This window comes from Leptodactylus fuscus, chromosome 7 (genome assembly GCF_031893055.1).
Source record: "Leptodactylus fuscus isolate aLepFus1 chromosome 7, aLepFus1.hap2, whole genome shotgun sequence".
NCBI lineage: Eukaryota > Metazoa > Chordata > Amphibia > Anura > Leptodactylidae > Leptodactylus > Leptodactylus fuscus.
This window is the reverse complement of record NC_134271.1, coordinates 112,315,054-112,332,824: the sequence shown is the minus strand read 5'-3', so window position 1 is coordinate 112,332,824 and position 17,771 is coordinate 112,315,054. Positions and strand designations below refer to the sequence as shown.

At 42.7% G+C, this 17,771-nt stretch overlaps 1 protein-coding gene across 1 annotated transcript in view; it reads left to right on the top strand.

Moving 5' to 3' along the window:
- The window catches only part of STARD9 (StAR related lipid transfer domain containing 9), a 130,014-nt gene that overhangs the window by 79,328 nt on the left and 32,915 nt on the right, over positions 1-17,771 (top strand). The window contains exons 13-18 of the mRNA XM_075282833.1: positions 727-824; positions 2,112-2,189; positions 2,342-2,416; positions 9,293-9,472; positions 13,196-13,235; positions 15,979-16,116. Of these exons, the coding sequence (XP_075138934.1) occupies positions 727-824; positions 2,112-2,189; positions 2,342-2,416; positions 9,293-9,472; positions 13,196-13,235; positions 15,979-16,116 (609 nt within the window). The remainder of the gene's footprint in view (positions 1-726; positions 825-2,111; positions 2,190-2,341; positions 2,417-9,292; positions 9,473-13,195; positions 13,236-15,978; positions 16,117-17,771) is intronic.

Below are 17,771 nucleotides of genomic sequence, written 5' to 3'. Positions count from 1 at the left end.
TACAGAAACGCAGCGTTTTTTTGTTGTTGCAGATTTGGCTGCAGTTTTTGAGTCAACGTCAGGAGTGGATTTAACAGAAGGGAAATGTCTAAAACTTCCTTTATTTTTTCCATACTTTTTCAAGCCAATCCTGACAACAAAAAAAAAAAAGACAGCAAAATCTATAATGGTAGTAAGTTTAGCACAATACCAGAGGTCAGCATTTGGCTGCAGTAGTCACGTCATGTCACCACTGTAGGAAAATCAGTAGACGCCAGCATTGGTGTGGGAATTTATCAGGTCAGTAATGTGTTGGGTGTGTCAGGTAAAAACTGACTCCAAAGACTCCTAAAGACTGTTCCAAGGATATATTAAGAATTAATCAGTGGAGTATTTTGGATCCAAAAACAACATTGTTTTAAATATGGATATTCAAGTGAAAGTGTAGACTAGAAATGCATTTCTATGCAGCTTAGAGGACATTTAGACAACTCCGGCAATGGAAGCATTATATTGGTAGTCTATACTACATTATTGTAACAGTGGAATGTATTTTTGTTATAAAAAAAACCTGTAACCTGTATTATAATGTTTGCTGTCAGATAATGTAACTGTATATGCTATATATGCTTCAAAATGATTCACAAATAGAAATACTTTGACCGTGTTAGTGTCTAGACTTCCATCTGTCCTGTATTTATGATTTACTAGATTATTGTATATTTTATTACATATTACATTTTTCAGCGATCTCCCCTGCAAGTAGCAGTTACAATGAAACCATCAGCACCTTGCGCTATGCTTCAAATGCCAAAAATATCATCAATAAGCCCAGAGTGAATGAGGTAAGTATTGTGAAGTATTGCATATATAAATGTAATTCTGAACTTTTCATTCTGACTTCCTGTCTGCAGCGGCATTTCACGGTCTGTTTAGATCAGTTATGACATTGTTTTGCTGAACCATAGATAAATATGTTGCAATAAAAAGTTCTTTTGTCTTGTGCCCTGGATTGGAATAGAAGCATTGGCTGGAGAAGGGAACCATTGTGTCTGAAACAATGTAGAAGTGTATGAAAGAAAGTCTTGTAAAGCGATCTTGAAACCTTTCATATAGGTTTATATTTGATACACCCCAAAGAGCTGATACATTTGAACTTGCCTTTCAGATTTAGTTTCAGATTTAATTTAATAATACTTAGTTTAAACTTACACAAGCTGACAATATGCCAGATTTATCACAGAGGCTGATTTTGAGTGACAAACTGAAATATCTTTAGCCTGTCTAGTTTAAAGAGGGCCCCTAACATGTCCCATAACATTAGCGGAACTTGAAAGCACTAAATTCAGTAGAGCTTTGCCAGTATGTGCCCCGGTTGCAGAGATATCGGTGCCCTTCGTTTCAGCAATGATATCACTACACTGTTAGAAGGCCTAGTCTCAAAGCTCAACATCATCACTGCAGCGAAAGATGTGCCACATTGTGCCAAAGATGCGCCATATTTATACCAGTGTCTAGTTCTAACCAAAATTGTAAATTTGACCACTCTATTTCCATAGCGTTATTTATTTATTTATTTTCTTGAAGAAAAATAAGCCTTAAAAACGACTCAATTGGTTTGTTAAATAATAAAAAATGGATTAATGTAGAGGTGTTCGTGCATTGGTGTGTCTCCTAGGTCAGTGGGGTGTTAATGTGCGGTTTCCTCATTTGCCTTATTCAGGCAATTTAGTGTCTCCATTCTAGGCCTAAAATTATATGGATGCCTATGTAATGGACAGTCACAAGAAAATTTATATATATATATATATATATATATATATATATATATATATATATGGAGCAGGATTTCTGATTAAACAGTAGAGTATATCATGACAGGACTCCTAGGAGAGATAGTAGGTGCGTCCATAGTGGAGAAGTTTGTAGTCGGGGTAAGCAGGACTCTTATTGTCTCTTTAGGAGTCCTGTTAGGATTCACAGCCCACTTTGTGTTCCTCTATCAGATCCTGTTCTCATATAGGGCAGTAGAAATTCCCCTCACAGGTTATCTTTAATTATATACATCATTTGATACATATGACTGTTTTTATATAGTTGCCTTATAAAACATTCCCAAACTTCTTTTTCAGGACGCTAATGTGAAACTTATCCGAGAGCTCAGAGAAGAGATTAACAGATTAAAGGCCATGTTAAGGAATTTTGAAATGGTATATTCTCCTGATTTATCTAGTTGGTGTGTATGATGTGTCTGTATATAATAGATGTGTAATAATCATTTTATTATATGTGATGAATAGGTTATCAAACTTTACCTATTATTCATGTTTATAAGATAAGTTGTCAAACCTTATCTTTGTAGAGAACTATCAGCCCGGCTTTCAGTGAGGATCGAGATGGAAACCTAACCGAACTGGTGCTACAGAGTGAACTGAAGGTAAATGTGTAATCCTACCAAGGGTGTAAATAATTATTACTGATCAGGCTTTGGCTACATGATGATCCTGGCTGCACAATGTAAAGATCATGTCCCAATGCTGAATTTCAACTAATAATTGTTAATGTAATCAAACTGATATACAGCAATTCTGGACTTTTGGTGGTGCTAACTTGCATGTCATAAAGCAACCACATTCACTATTATCAATTGAGGTGTAGCAGAGCAACTTTACAATCTTAGGGTGCATTCACACTACTGATACGCTACCTGATTCTGAACATTAAAACACGTTCAGAATCAGCGCGTATAAAGCAGTTCCCATTCATTTCAATGGGAGCCGACATACGAGCGCTCCCCATTGAAATCAATGGGCTGCTTTTTCACTACGAGCGCTCCCATTGAAGTTAATAGGAAGTGCTGGCGTGTACGGCTCGGCATGAGCAGAGCTACCCGTACACGCGAGCACTTTCCATTCACTTCAATGGGAGCGCTCGTAGTGAAAAAAGCAGCCCATTCATTTCAATGGGGAGCGCTCGTGTGTCGGCTCCCATTGCAATGAATGGAAACTGCTTTGTACGCGCTGATTCTGAATGTGTTTTAACGTTCAGAATCAGGCAGCGTATCAGTAGTGTGAATGCACCCTTAATGTCACATTGCTGACCTTGCCTTATGTACTGCTTATCAAGGGCATTGTAAAGGAATAATGGGAGGAAGCCATTCAGGAACACAGCCTCTCAACATTGGTTATCAGTATTTTACTGCTGGTCTTGTGAAATTTGCTATTATAATATAGCTGTAAGCTGCTAGCGGTTGGGCAACATGAGCGTGCAGCGCTGCTCCTATTTGAGTAATAGGAGCAGCGCAACAGCCCTATCTATTGCTTAGTGGGGGACTGTAGTACTACTCCTATTACTTGTGGAGGAGCAGTGCTGCATGTGCTATCCATCCACTAGCAGCTTCTAGCATCTGGTGGCTACTACAGCAGCTGATCTGTTCTGTGCATGGGTGTTGGACCACCACAGATCAGATACTGATGGCTTATCTTGTCTTGCAAAGCATGCTACAGAAAATGTGGGTATAGAAATGCCACCAATAAGGTCTAATATCCCCATGTAACAGGATCTTGTAGTGGACTGAGCAGTAAACACCTAGATACTGTTCTTGTTTAGAGATGAGCGAACACTAAAATGTTCGAGGTTCGAAATTCGATTCGAACAGCCGCTCACTGTTCGAGTGTTCGAATGGGTTTCGAACCCCATTATAGTCTATGGGGAACATAAACTCGTTAAGGGGGAAACCCAAATTCGTGTCTGGAGGGTCACCAAGTCCACTATGACACCCCAGGAAATGATACCAACACCCTGGAATGACACTGGGACAGCAGGGGAAGCATGTCTGGGGGCATAAAAGTCACTTTATTTCATGGAAATCCCTGTCAGTTTGCGATTTTCGCAAGCTAACTTTTCCCCATAGAAATGCATTGGCCAGTGCTGATTGGCCAGAGTACGGAACTCGACCAATCAGCGCTGGCTCTGCTGGAGGAGGCGGAGTCTAAGATAGCTCCACACCAGTCTCCATTCAGGTCCGACCTTAGACTCCGCCTCCTCCGGCAGAGCCAGCGCTGATTGGCCGAAGGCTGGCCAATGCATTCCTATGCGAATGCAGACTTAGCAGTGCTGAGTCAGTTTTGCTCAACTACACATCTGATGCACACTCGGCACTGCTACATCAGATGTAGCAATCTGATGTAGCAGAGCCGAGGGTGCACTAGAACCCCTGTGCAAACTCAGTTCACGCTAATAGAATGCATTGGCCAGCGCTGATTGGCCAATGCATTCTATTAGCCCGATGAAGTAGAGCTGAATGTGTGTGCTAAGCACACACATTCAGCACTGCTTCATCAAGCCAATACAATGCATTAGCCAGTGCTGATTGGCCAGAGTACGGAATTCGGCCAATCAGCGCTGGCCAATGCATTCTATTAGCCCGATGAAGTAGAGCTGAATGTGTGTGCTAAGCACACACATTCAGCACTGCTTCATCAAGCCAATACAATGCATTAGCCAGTGCTGATTGGCCAGAGTACGGAATTCGGCCAATCAGCGCTGGCTCTGCTGGAGGAGGCGGAGTCTAAGATCGCTCCACACCAGTCTCCATTCAGGTCCGACCTTAGACTCCGCCTCCTCCGGCAGAGCCAGCGCTGATTGGCCGAAGGCTGGCCAATGCATTCCTATGCGAATGCAGACTTAGCAGTGCTGAGTCAGTTTTGCTCAACTACACATCTGATGCACACTCGGCACTGCTACATCAGATGTAGCAATCTGATGTAGCAGAGCCGAGGGTGCACTAGAACCCCTGTGCAAACTCAGTTCACGCTAATAGAATGCATTGGCCAGCGCTGATTGGCCAATGCATTCTATTAGCCCGATGAAGTAGAGCTGAATGTGTGTGCTAAGCACACACATTCAGCACTGCTTCATCACGCCAATACAATGCATTAGCCAGTGCTGATTGGCCAGAGTACGGAATTCGGCCAATCAGCGCTGGCTCTGCTGGAGGAGGCGGAGTCTAAGGTCGGACCTGAATGGAGACTGGTGTGGAGCGATCTTAGACTCCGCCTCCTCCAGCAGAGCCAGCGCTGATTGGTCGAGTTCCGTACTCTGGCCAATCAGCGCTGGCCAATGCATTCTATTAGCCCGATGAAGTAGAGCTGAATGTGTGTGCTTAGCACACACATTCAGCTCTACTTCATCAGGCTAATAGAATACATTGGCCAATCAGCGCTGGCCAATGCATTCTATTAGCTTGATGAAGCAGAGTGTGCACAAGGGTTCAAGCGCACCCTCGGCTCTGATGTAGCAGAGCCGAGGCTGCACAAGGGTTCAAGTGCACCCTCGGCTCTCCTACATCAGAGCCGAGGGTGCGCTTGAACCCTTGTGCAGCCTCGGCTCTGCTACATCAGAGCCGAGGGTGCGCTTGAACCCTTGTGCACACTCTGCTTCATCAAGCTAATAGAATGCATTGGCCAGCACTGATTGGCCAGAGTACGGAATTCGGCCAATCAGCGCTGGCCAATGCATTCTATTAGCCCGATGAAGTAGAGCTGAATGTGTGTGCTAAGCACACACATTCAGCACTGCTTCATCAAGCCAATACAATGCATTAGCCAGTGCTGATTGGCCAGAGTACGGAATTCGGCCAATCAGCGCTGGCCAATGCATTCTATTAGCCCGATGAAGTAGAGCTGAATGTGTGTGCTAAGCACACACATTCAGCACTGCTTCATCAAGCCAATACAATGCATTAGCCAGTGCTGATTGGCCAGAGTACGGAATTCGGCCAATCAGCGCTGGCTCTGCTGGAGGAGGCGGAGTCTAAGGTCGGACCTGAATGGAGACTGGTGTGGAGCGATCTTAGACTCCGCCTCCTCCAGCAGAGCCAGCGCTGATTGGCCGAATTCCGTACTCTGGCCAATCAGCACTGGCTAATGCATTGTATTGGCGTGATGAAGCAGTGCTGAATGTGTGTGCTTAGCACACACATTCAGCTCTACTTCATCGGGCTAATAGAATGCATTGGCCAGCGCTGATTGGCCGAATTCCGTACTCTGGCCAATCAGTGCTGGCCAATGCATTCTATTAGCTTGATGAAGCAGAGTGTGCACAAGGGTTCAAGCGCACCCTCGGCTCTGATGTAGCAGAGCCGAGGCTGCACAAGGGTTCAAGCGCACCCTCGGCTCTGATGTAGGAGAGCCGAGGGTGCACTTGAACCCTTGTGCAGCCTCGGCTCTGCTACATCAGAGCCGAGGGTGCGCTTGAACCCTTGTGCACACTCTGCTTCATCAAGCTAATAGAATGCATTGGCCAGCGCTGATTGGCCAATGTATTCTATTAGCCTGATGAAGTAGAGCTGAATGTGTGTGCTAAGCACACACATTCAGCTCTACTTCATCGGGCTAATAGAATGCATTGGCCAGCGCTGATTGGCCAGAGTACGGAACTCGACCAATCAGCGCTGGCTCTGCTGGAGGAGGCGGAGTCTAAGATCGCTCCACACCAGTCTCCATTCAGGTCCGACCTTAGACTCCGCCTCCTCCAGCAGAGCCAGCGCTGATTGGCCGAATTCCGTACTCTGGCCAATCAGCACTGGCTAATGCATTGTATTGGCGTGATGAAGCAGTGCTGAATGTGTGTGCTTAGCACACACATTCAGCTCTACTTCATCGGGCTAATAGAATGCATTGGCCAATCAGCGCTGGCCAATGCATTCTATTAGCGTGAACTGAGTTTGCACAGGGGTTCTAGTGCACCCTCGGCTCTGCTACATCAGATTGCTACATCTGATGTAGCAGTGCCGAGTGTGCATCAGATGTGTAGTTGAGCAAAACTGACTCAGCACTGCTAAGTCTCTGCATTCGCATAGGAATGCATTGGCCAGCCTTCGGCCAATCAGCGCTGGCTCTGCCGGAGGAGGCGGAGTCTAAGGTCGGACCTGAATGGAGACTGGTGTGGAGCGATCTTAGACTCCGCCTCCTCCAGCAGAGCCAGCGCTGATTGGTCGAGTTCCGTACTCTGGCCAATCAGCGCTGGCCAATGCATTCTATTAGCCCGATGAAGTAGAGCTGAATGTGTGTGCTTAGCACACACATTCAGCTCTACTTCATCAGGCTAATAGAATACATTGGCCAATCAGCGCTGGCCAATGCATTCTATTAGCTTGATGAAGCAGAGTGTGCACAAGGGTTCAAGCGCACCCTCGGCTCTGATGTAGCAGAGCTGAGGGTGCACAAGGGTTCAAGTGCACCCTCGGCTCTCCTACATCAGAGCCGAGGGTGCGCTTGAACCCTTGTGCAGCCTCGGCTCTGCTACATCAGAGCCGAGGGTGCGCTTGAACCCTTGTGCACACTCTGCTTCATCAAGCTAATAGAATGCATTGGCCAGCACTGATTGGCCAGAGTACGGAATTCGGCCAATCAGCGCTGGCCAATGCATCCCTATGGGAAAAAGTTTATCTCACAAAAATCACAATTACACACCCGATAGAGCCCCAAAAAGTTATTTTTAATAACATTCCCCCCTAAATAAAGGTTATCCCTAGCTATCCCTGCCTGTACAGCTATCCCTGTCTCATAGTCACAAAGTTCACATTCTCATATGACCCGGATTTGAAATCCACTATTCGTCTAAAATGGAGGTCACCTGATTTCGGCAGCCAATGACTTTTTCCAATTTTTTTCAATGCCCCCAGTGTCGTAGTTCCTGTCCCACCTCCCCTGCGCTGTTATTGGTGCAAAAAAGGCGCCAGGGAAGGTGGGAGGGGAATCGAATTTTGGCGCACTTTACCACGTGGTGTTCGATTCGATTCGAACATGGCGAACACCCTGATATCCGATCGAACATGTGTTCGATAGAACACTGTTCGCTCATCTCTATTCTTGTTCTAAAGCCAAGAATATTGGCCCCCTAGATTTTGAGAAGTCGCTGGTTAAAGTAGTACTACCTATACTCGCAGGTTCACTTTAACCACCGTGCAGGAGAACATATGCAGCTGACTGCAGGGAGAGAAGGACTTTTTTTTTTATTTTTTTTATTCTCATGTCTCTGTCACTTTAGACAACCCCAGGGGAAGGGGTTACCATGATGAGTAAAATTAGACTTTTTTTTCCCCCTTGTTATTAAAAACAACATACAATTGGTATCACCACATTTTTAGCAACCTCTAAAATAAAATTAGTATGTTATTTACAGTATTCTATATGATAAAGGCCATATACCTTAAAATTCAGATGCCAGAACTGATGTTTAACTCTCAAACAAAAAATAATAAAAACTGAGGTACCCAAAAAATACAAGGTATTATAAAGGTACATAGGAGGGTTTTTGCAATTTAATGTGATTTAGGGGGTTAAAGAATGAATCACATTGGTTTATCTGCTGCATTGCACAGTATGACCACTAGATGTCAGAATGTTCTTACATAACAACAAATTGGAAAACAATATGGACGATGAAAAAGCACACTGGCAGTATATAGCAGTAATAAAATGAATACCCTGATTTCCTTTATTAGCATTATAAAAAAATATTTTTTTCCCTCATTAAATCTATAGGGAAAAAATGTGAGTGTATCCACAGGTAAAATTGACATGCTGCGTTTTTTAAAATGCAGCTTTGCCACAGCGTTATTTACTTAGCAATGTGTGGATGGGAAGAATATCATTCACTTTGCTGGTACTGTAAAACACAGCGTTTTTATCTGCTACATTTCCACAGCAGGGAAAACTCTTTGTTTCCACAACATGGGCCTAGGGCTGAGGACCCATGGGACGATCCGCAGCGCTAAAGTGCTGCCGGAAAAATCCCACGGGACCGCATCGTGGTTCTTCCCGCGGCGCTTTGAACATGTTCACAGAGTTTTCCTCCGCTGGCTTTTCCATAGATATAATTGACATGCTGCGATTTCCAAAACCATGCTGGTTTTGGAAATCGCAACGTGTCTGCGCTGCGGTTTTAAATACAAAGTGGGCATGGGATTCACATAAATCCCATCCACTTTGCAGTTACTGTAAAACGCCGCGGCGTTTTCATCCCATGGGGCCCCAGTCTAAGGCCCCTTGTTGCAGATTTTGCTACCTTTTTTTGAACCAAAGTCAGGAGGGGATTTAACAGAAGGGAAAAGTATAAATACTTCCTTTATATTTCCCATTCCTTTTCAAGCTCTTGATTTTGGCTCAAAAAAACACAGCAAAATCTGCAACAAAAACCCGCTTTTCTGCAATGTGGGGCATTTTTTATATGAATCTTATGCAGTTGTAGCACGAGTGTAATTCTGTCCTGATTCTTTATATGTTTCCCATTTGTAATGTGTTTACAGATTGAGCAGCTCACCAAAGACTGGTCAGATAAGTGGACAGATAAAGCTTCCCTTATGGAGCAGTACAATGTGGATATTAAGGAGGGGAAAGCCAGGGTGACCATAGACTCTGGTTTACCTCACCTCATTGCCATGGATGATGATATCCTCAGCACTGGAGTGGTCATTTACTATCTTAGGGTAGGTATCACAGTTTTTATTTCTCTTTATACTTTGGTATGTTTATGTATAACACTAACTAAACTTTTTGGACACACTACAGAACAGGGAATATAGTTACATAGTAGATGAGGTTGGATAAAGACATCAGTCCATCAAGTCCAACCTATAACCCTACAATCCCCTACAGTGTTGATCCAGGGGAAGGCAAAAAACCCCATGAGGCTCATGCCAATTGCCCTATTTCAGGGGAAAAAATTCCTTCCCGACTCCAAATCTGGCAGTCAGTATAAAACCCTGGATCAACGTGTCCTTAAAATCTAGAGACCATAACCCATTATATTTTTCTCTTCAAGAAAGGCATCGAGGCCCACTTTGAACTTGTTCAGTGAATCCGCCATCACCACTTCCTGGGGCAGAGAGTTCCAGAGCCTCGTTGTTCTTACTGTGAAGAATCCCCTTCTATGTTTCTGGTGAAACCTTCTCTCCTCCAGACGTAGAGGATGTCCTCTTGTCACTGGCCTAGGAGTAAAAATATCCTTAGAAAGTTCTTTGTATTGTCCCTTCATGTATTTGTACATTGTTATTAGATCTCCTCGTAGACGTCTTTTCTCTAAACTGAATAACCCCAAGTTTGTTAATCTCTCATTGTACTCCAGTCCACCCATACCCCTAATCATTTTGGTTGCCCGTCTTTGCACTTTTTCAAGTTCACTTATGTCTTTCTTGTATATCGGGGCCCAAAATTGCGCACAATATTCTAAGTGTGGCCGTACCAGTGATTTGTATAGAGGCATAACTATGTCCTTGTCATGAGAATCTAGACCTCTTTTGATTCATCCCATAACTTTATTTGCCTTGGCAGCAGCTGCCTGGCACTGGTCACTAAAGGTAAACTTGCTGTCCACCAAAATCCCTAAGTCTTTTTCATTGACAGTCTTACCCAGTAATTTACTATTTAGTACATAGTCATACATTTTATTACGTCGCCCAAAGTGCATTACTTTACATTTGTCAACATTAAACTTCATTTGCCAAGTCTCTGCCCATGCTTCCAGTTTCCTTAGATCCCCTTGTAATATTCTACTATCCTCCTCATTATTGATTACCCTACAAAGTTTAGTATCATCTGCAAATATAGACACCCTGCTTTGTAAACCCTCTACCAGGTCATTAATAAAGACATTACTGGAATTTTCTATCCAAAGGCTTCTGATATTTTTTCTAGTATGTTTGTGATCAGATACAGGAACGTAAAGGTCCCTTGTAGTGAAATACAGCAAACAAACGCTGCGGGAAGAACTGCAGCGGAAATGCATTGTGTTTTTGGTTTTTTTCCCACAGTATTTTCATTGCGTTTTTCCAGAGTCTGTCTCTGCGGACTTTCTGCCCCTATTATACCTATGGAGACCAAAAATCTCATGTCCACAAGAAAAATCTCAAATAATTTCATTTTATTAACAAATATAAGACAATGACATACAAAAATATAACATGAGAGATATAACAGATATACCATAACAGGGGCAAGGAAGGAAGATGGGATGTCAATAATATAATACTCAAAGAGAGGGAATAAATGACTAGTAATGAAAGAGGAAATTCCTCATAATTAATTATATACCCTGCAATTATATTATATACTTCTGCAATTATATTATATACTGCTGCAATTCTGCTATGGAAAATGAAAAGTATATGTGTCCTGCATGGGCATACCCCAAATGTAACAGAGACAGGGCAAGCACTCCATGAATACCTAAACTTTTACCACTGATGGTCTAGTATTATGTAAGGATGGAATGGAGACTCCTTCATTACTTATAACCCAGCACTGACCCCATTAACCAGACACAAATAAGCCTCTTGGAACTTCTAGTCCTGATGTCAAAGGTGAACAATCTGTATAGTTAATGTTGGGGAGAAAAAGACAAGGGCATTATAAGTAAAGAGGATGGATGTTCCGTCATACTGGAAGTTATTACATTGAAGAATGTGAGCCAATAATGTAAAAAATGGGAGATTATTTCACTCTTGAATTGTTATTGATGCAGTGCCCTCATATTGTCATCAAAGCCAACCCCATATTATATTATACAAATACATGTTTATGCTCAAGGCAAATTATACTGTTTGTTTATGGTCAAATAATTTGGAAATTGAAACATTGGTAAAATGTATGTACAGGTCAGACACTATTACAGGGCTGATTCTACCTCCTCCTGTCTATTCTACAGTATGGAAAATGTGTTTACTTACTGGTTCCATATGTGCAGAGTACCGTATTTTTCGGACTATAAGACGCACTTTTTTCCCCAAAATTTGGGGGGAAAAGATAGGTGCGTCTTATAGTCTGAATGTGGCGCCTGGCACCCGCCGTAATAGAGAGGCGGAAGCCGGCAAGTGATAGACGCCATCACACGTGCCGGGGCCTGAGACATCGCTGCGCTCCTCTGCCCTGCATGAAGCCAGCAGCGGGAGGAGTGATGCTATTCCGCTCCTCCGTCCCCCCGCCGCTGGCTTCATGTAGGGCAGAGGAGCGCAGCGATGTCTCAGGCCCCGGCACCTGTGCTGGCGTCTATCCCTCGCCGGCATCCGCCTCTCTAGTACAGCGGATGCCGGGTCAGTATTGGCGGCCCCTTCTGGGGACCGGCCCCGTACCTGTGAAGTTGCAGGCCGGCTCCTGCGCGGCGATATCGCAGGAGCCGACCTGTTCGGGTGACAGACGGGAGCCTAATGAGGCTCCCAGGCTTGTCACTGCTATATATTAGTATTGCGGCTGGGTCTATGACCAGCCGTAATACTAATAGACAGAATGTCCCATAGACGGCAATACAGTTGTATTGCCGTCTATGGGACTTGCAATCAAGTGACCGCAGGTTCAAGCCCCCGGGGGGAATAAAATAGTAAAAAAAAAAAAAAAAAAAAAAAGCTTTAAAAATATATAATAAAAATATGACATAAATAAAAGTTCTAAATCACCTCCTATCCCTAGAATATATATATAAAAGTAGAAAATCATATGTCATAAACCACCGGGTTTTTTTTTTTCAATACAAGGTGATCTAAGCAATAGATATTCCCCAAAATGGTATAACTAAAAAGTACTTCTGGCCCCGCAAAAAAAAACACTCTATGCGTCCCCGTACAGCTGCAGGGTCACCTGTCAATGTGGCCTTGCAGCTGTTGCAAAACTACAACTCCCATATATTAAATATTTTACCATTTTTTGCTTCAAAATTTTTTTTCCCTATTTTCCTCCTCTAAAACCTAGGTGCGTCTTATAGTCCAGTGCGTCTTATAGTCCGAAAAATACGGTATATACATTTGTGAATTATATGTGTTATATGTGTAACTATTTGATTAGGCTATATCCCATATCCCTGGATTCAGTGCAGCCTCTTGGTACCATCACTAAATGGTAAACGCTTCTGTGGAAAACTGATCATGTATACTAAACCTGGCTCTCTCTCTTCTCCTCTCTCACTGCGTTTCCTCTTCCCTTGGCTCATAGATGAGGCTTTTCTTGTCATCTCTGCTTAGCATTCATTAGACTCTGCTGCCTGCCTGTTCCCAAGAAGGTAAAATGGATTGCCTTGTGTTTCACATTGTGTGTGCTCAGACAAAGGCTCCTCCTCTGTGGCTTTGCTTAGTGAGGTGTCTGCATTTCGAGGTGCTAGTCTGACAGCAAATCCTTGTTTTCATCTTCATTGTTTTGATTTGTCTTTCCCCATGATTATATAGGAAGGAACAACAATCATTGGGAGTGGTGATCATGATATAGGTAAGGCGAGAAAACAGCAATTTATATTTATTAGATGGTAACAAAATAGTATTAGTGTTTGTGAGTACAATGTATCTGATATGTATGCTTTGTTTAGACCTGTATTGTATTTAAACTGGATGGATGGATGGATGGATAGATAGATAGATAGATAGATAGATAGATAGATAGATAGATAGATAGATAGATAGAATTTGTAATAAATTCACATAGTGTACAGATGCCACAGTGACTATCATATGTGATACAATGTGTTATATAAATGATTTCATTAATGATATTCTTATTGGTGTGGCTGAATACTAAACATTATATCATGTGACACTCTGACAAAGACATAGCTTGTAAATTGCAAAGGAGTTAAAATCTCTATATTGCTAATTACTATAGCTGAATAGTTAAACATAGTACTATAAACAGTAGTGCTATGTAGTACAGGCCTTACATGACTTGCCTTATCTATCATGATTCTGCATTTTATACTGTAGTACAGTAAGGCAGGGTTCACACTAGCGTTGGTGTCTGACAGCTAGTGTCCGCTGCTAATGTCCGCGCAAAATCTCATGCAGACATTAGCATCGGACACTAGCTGTGTCCGTTACATTTTGCATTATTTAAATGGGACATCATGTGCGTTCTTTACTGTCCGTGTCTGTCCTTAAGTGTCCTTTTGCAAAGATGTCTGATTTTTCAAGCAGACAGCAAAATCCTACATATAGGGTTTAGTGTGAACACCCCCTTAGCCTAAGAATTTAGGGTACTCTGCCCTTGCTTTGAAACTTGTTATCAATGTATGTGCAAGAATATGTCGTATCTTTTGACATGTCTGTTTTAGTACTGTACTGTATTCACAATTGAATACATATTCCCAATGAAATATCCATTCTGAAGCATCTTTTCTGAGAATTGTACATTGTGCCATTGCAATGTTATTCCTACTATAAATTTACAAAATGACAACAGGGTGTTAGGATTCAGGCCTGTGCATCGCATGGACAGATATTCAGTTGATGTCCTCTTCCATTATCCTGCAGCAATGGCATGTATATAGTGGCATGGCTTTCCCTGATAATATATATGGATTGGCTGTTTAGAGATTTCCTCCTGCAAGTGAGATTATCTCTTTACTTAATGGTCAAATGCAGACATATCTAAAGTACTTTTGTTTATAAGGTCATACTCTGTTAACATTCAGGGTGCAATGAATTTATATCCATGCTTGTTTTAGATCCCATAAATTAAAAAGGGGTCAGTTTTTGAGGCTTGTTTGAGATTTCCCAGTTTGTATACTAAGAAAGGATTGATGTGCATGTTACAAGATATATTCTAGAGGCATCATGGCCAAAAAATATTTGTATGACTATGTCCAGACAGCAATTTTTTACACTGATTTTGATGTGTGGTATCTATGTGGATAAACTCAAATATAAATCCCAAAAAAGAGAAAAAATGCATTTGCATATAAAAATACACAATCCAAAATATCTTTATTATGTCAATATCTCTCCCCCCCCCACCATAAAGGCTACATTCACATTTGTATTGGAGTTTCCTCCATCGCATTGTGCGCCTCATGGGGGATGGAAAAGGCACAAACACACAGCTTTTTTGTCTTCTGCTTTTAATTCAAAAACAATGGACCCCATTATACTCTGTTGGACTCCATATATAACCACCATTTTAGTGGCCTGCCTGTCTGTTGTTCTGGTCCTCCAACGGATGCTAGGGTGAATTTGACTTAAACCAGGTAAAAGCAAAATGTTCACTATATCTCAAGGTGATCCTAAATAAAACACCATCCACAAACAGTAGCAAAAGTCCATAATAAGACAGAATGAATAACCAACTATCCACGAGGGAATGAATGAATAGAAATAAAAACAGCCAATTCATGTAAAAAAATAACACTACAGTATAGGGGACCTCCCTGAGGACGGTGCGGTGATGTGCATCGGGATTTTTTACTTACAACTTGCCATATTTTCCATCCTTTTAACTTGTCTTTGTCTTTTGAATGGTGTTCGGCACACTGGTAATGCTATGCACTTTATAACTACATTGATCTCATGTTATGCACTACGTATATTTCATCTTGTGATAACTTCTCTATCACAGCCACATGGATAGTTTTTAATGTATTGTTATTTATTATATTAATTAAATACATTTATTTATTCATTCCTTATTTATTCATTGTGTCTTGTTATGGACTTTTGCTGCTGCCTTATTTAGGATCACCCTGAGATATACTGTACATTTTTTGTTTTAACTATGTTTTTTGTTTTGTTTTTTTCTGGGTATGTCTTCTTTATTTTTGAGATATTGATATAATAAAGGTATTTAGAATTTTTTTTTTTTTTGACTATTTAGAATTTGAGCTTTTATTTGTGTCAATTCCTTTTTTTCTCTTTTTCTGGATTTCTGCTATATTTATTTATTTTGCTTACTTATATAGCACCATTATATTCCACAGCATTTTACTGAAATTATCAACACTGTCCCCTATAAGGGTCACAATCTAAATTCCCTATCAGTATGTCTTTGAAGGAGTGAAGGAGGAAACTGCAGTACTTGGAGGAAACCCACACAAACCTGGGGACACATACTAGCTGCATGCATAATCATTACACACATTATATGCTGGTGAATTCATTCCATTACCAGAAATTATGTTTTCTTCCGATAAATATACAGATTTCATTACATTTTGATGATTTTTATCAATGTGCCTTTATTATGTCAGTGTTACAGGGTGAGAACATTGAACAGGAGCACTGTATAATTGAGAACAAGTCTGGTGTAGTAGAACTGAGGCCATCTCTTGGAGCACACTGCACAGCCAATGGGCAAGAAGTCAAAGACGCCTGTCGTTTATCTCAAGGTGAGGATTTTCGTTGTGCTTTGAAGGGGTTGTCCAGTTATCTTTTAATGATGACCTAACCTCTGGATAGGTCATCAGTAAAAGATCAGAGGAGATCTGACACCAGGGACTCCCTCTGATCAGCTGTTTGAAGCGTTGTGACTAGAGATGAGCGAACACTAAAATGTTCGAGGTTCGAAATTCGATTCGAACAGCCGCTCACTGTTCGAGTGTTCGAATGGGTTTCGAACCCCATTATAGTCTATGGGGAACATAAACTCGTTAAGGGGGAAACCCAAATTCGTGTCTGGAGGGTCACCAAGTCCACTATGACACCCCAGGAAATGATACCAACACCCTGGAATGACACTGGGACAGCAGGGGAAGCATGTCTGGGGGCATAAAAGTCACTTTATTTCATGGAAATCCCTGTCAGTTTGCGATTTTCGCAAGCTAACTTTTCCCCATAGAAATGCATTGGCCAGTGCTGATTGGCCAGAGTACGGAACTCGACCAATCAGCGCTGGCTCTGCTGGAGGAGGCGGAGTCTAAGATCGCTCCACACCAGTCTCCATTCAGGTCCGACCTTAGACTCCGCCTCCTCCGGCAGAGCCAGCGCTGATTGGCCGAAGGCTGGCCAATGCATTCCTATGCGAATGCAGAGACTTAGCAGTGCTGAGTCAGTTTTGCTCAACTACACATCTGATGCACACTCGGCACTGCTACATCAGATGTAGCAATCTGATGTAGCAGAGCCGAGGGTGCACTAGAACCCCTGTGCAAACTCAGTTCACGCTAATAGAATGCATTGGCCAGCGCTGATTGGCCAATGCATTCTATTAGCCCGATGAAGTAGAGCTGAATGTGTGTGTTAAGCACACACATTCAGCACTGCTTCATCACACCAATACAATGCATTAGCCAGTGCTGATTGGCCAGAGTACGGAATTCGGCCAATCAGCGCTGGCTCTGCTGGAGGAGGCGGAGTCTAAGGTCGGACCTGAATGGAGACTGGTGTGGAGCGATCTTAGACTCCGCCTCCTCCAGCAGAGCCAGCGCTGATTGGCCGAATTCCGTACTCTGGCCAATCAGCGCTGGCCAATGCATTCTATTAGCCCGATGAAGTAGAGCTGAATGTGTGTGCTTAGCACACACATTCAGCTCTACTTCATCGGGCTAATAGAATGCATTGGCCAATCAGCGCTGGCCAATGCATTCTATTAGCTTGATGAAGCAGAGTGTGCACAAGGGTTCAAGCGCACCCTCGGCTCTGATGTAGCAGAGCCGAGGGTGCACAAGGGTTCAAGTGCACCCTCGGCTCTCCTACATCAGAGCCGAGGGTGCGCTTGAACCCTTGTGCAGCCTCAGCTCTGCTACATCGGAGCCGAGGGTGCGCTTGAACCCTTGTGCACACTCTGCTTCATCAAGCTAATAGAATGCATTGGCCAGCACTGATTGGCCAGAGTACGGAATTCGGCCAATCAGCGCTGGCCAATGCATCCCTATGGGAAAAAGTTTATCTCACAAAAATCACAATTACACACCCGATAGAGCCCCAAAAAGTTATTTTTAATAACATTCCCCCCTAAATAAAGGTTATCCCTAGCTATCCCTGCCTGTACAGCTATCCCTGTCTCATAGTCACAAAGTTCACATTCTCATATGACCCGGATTTG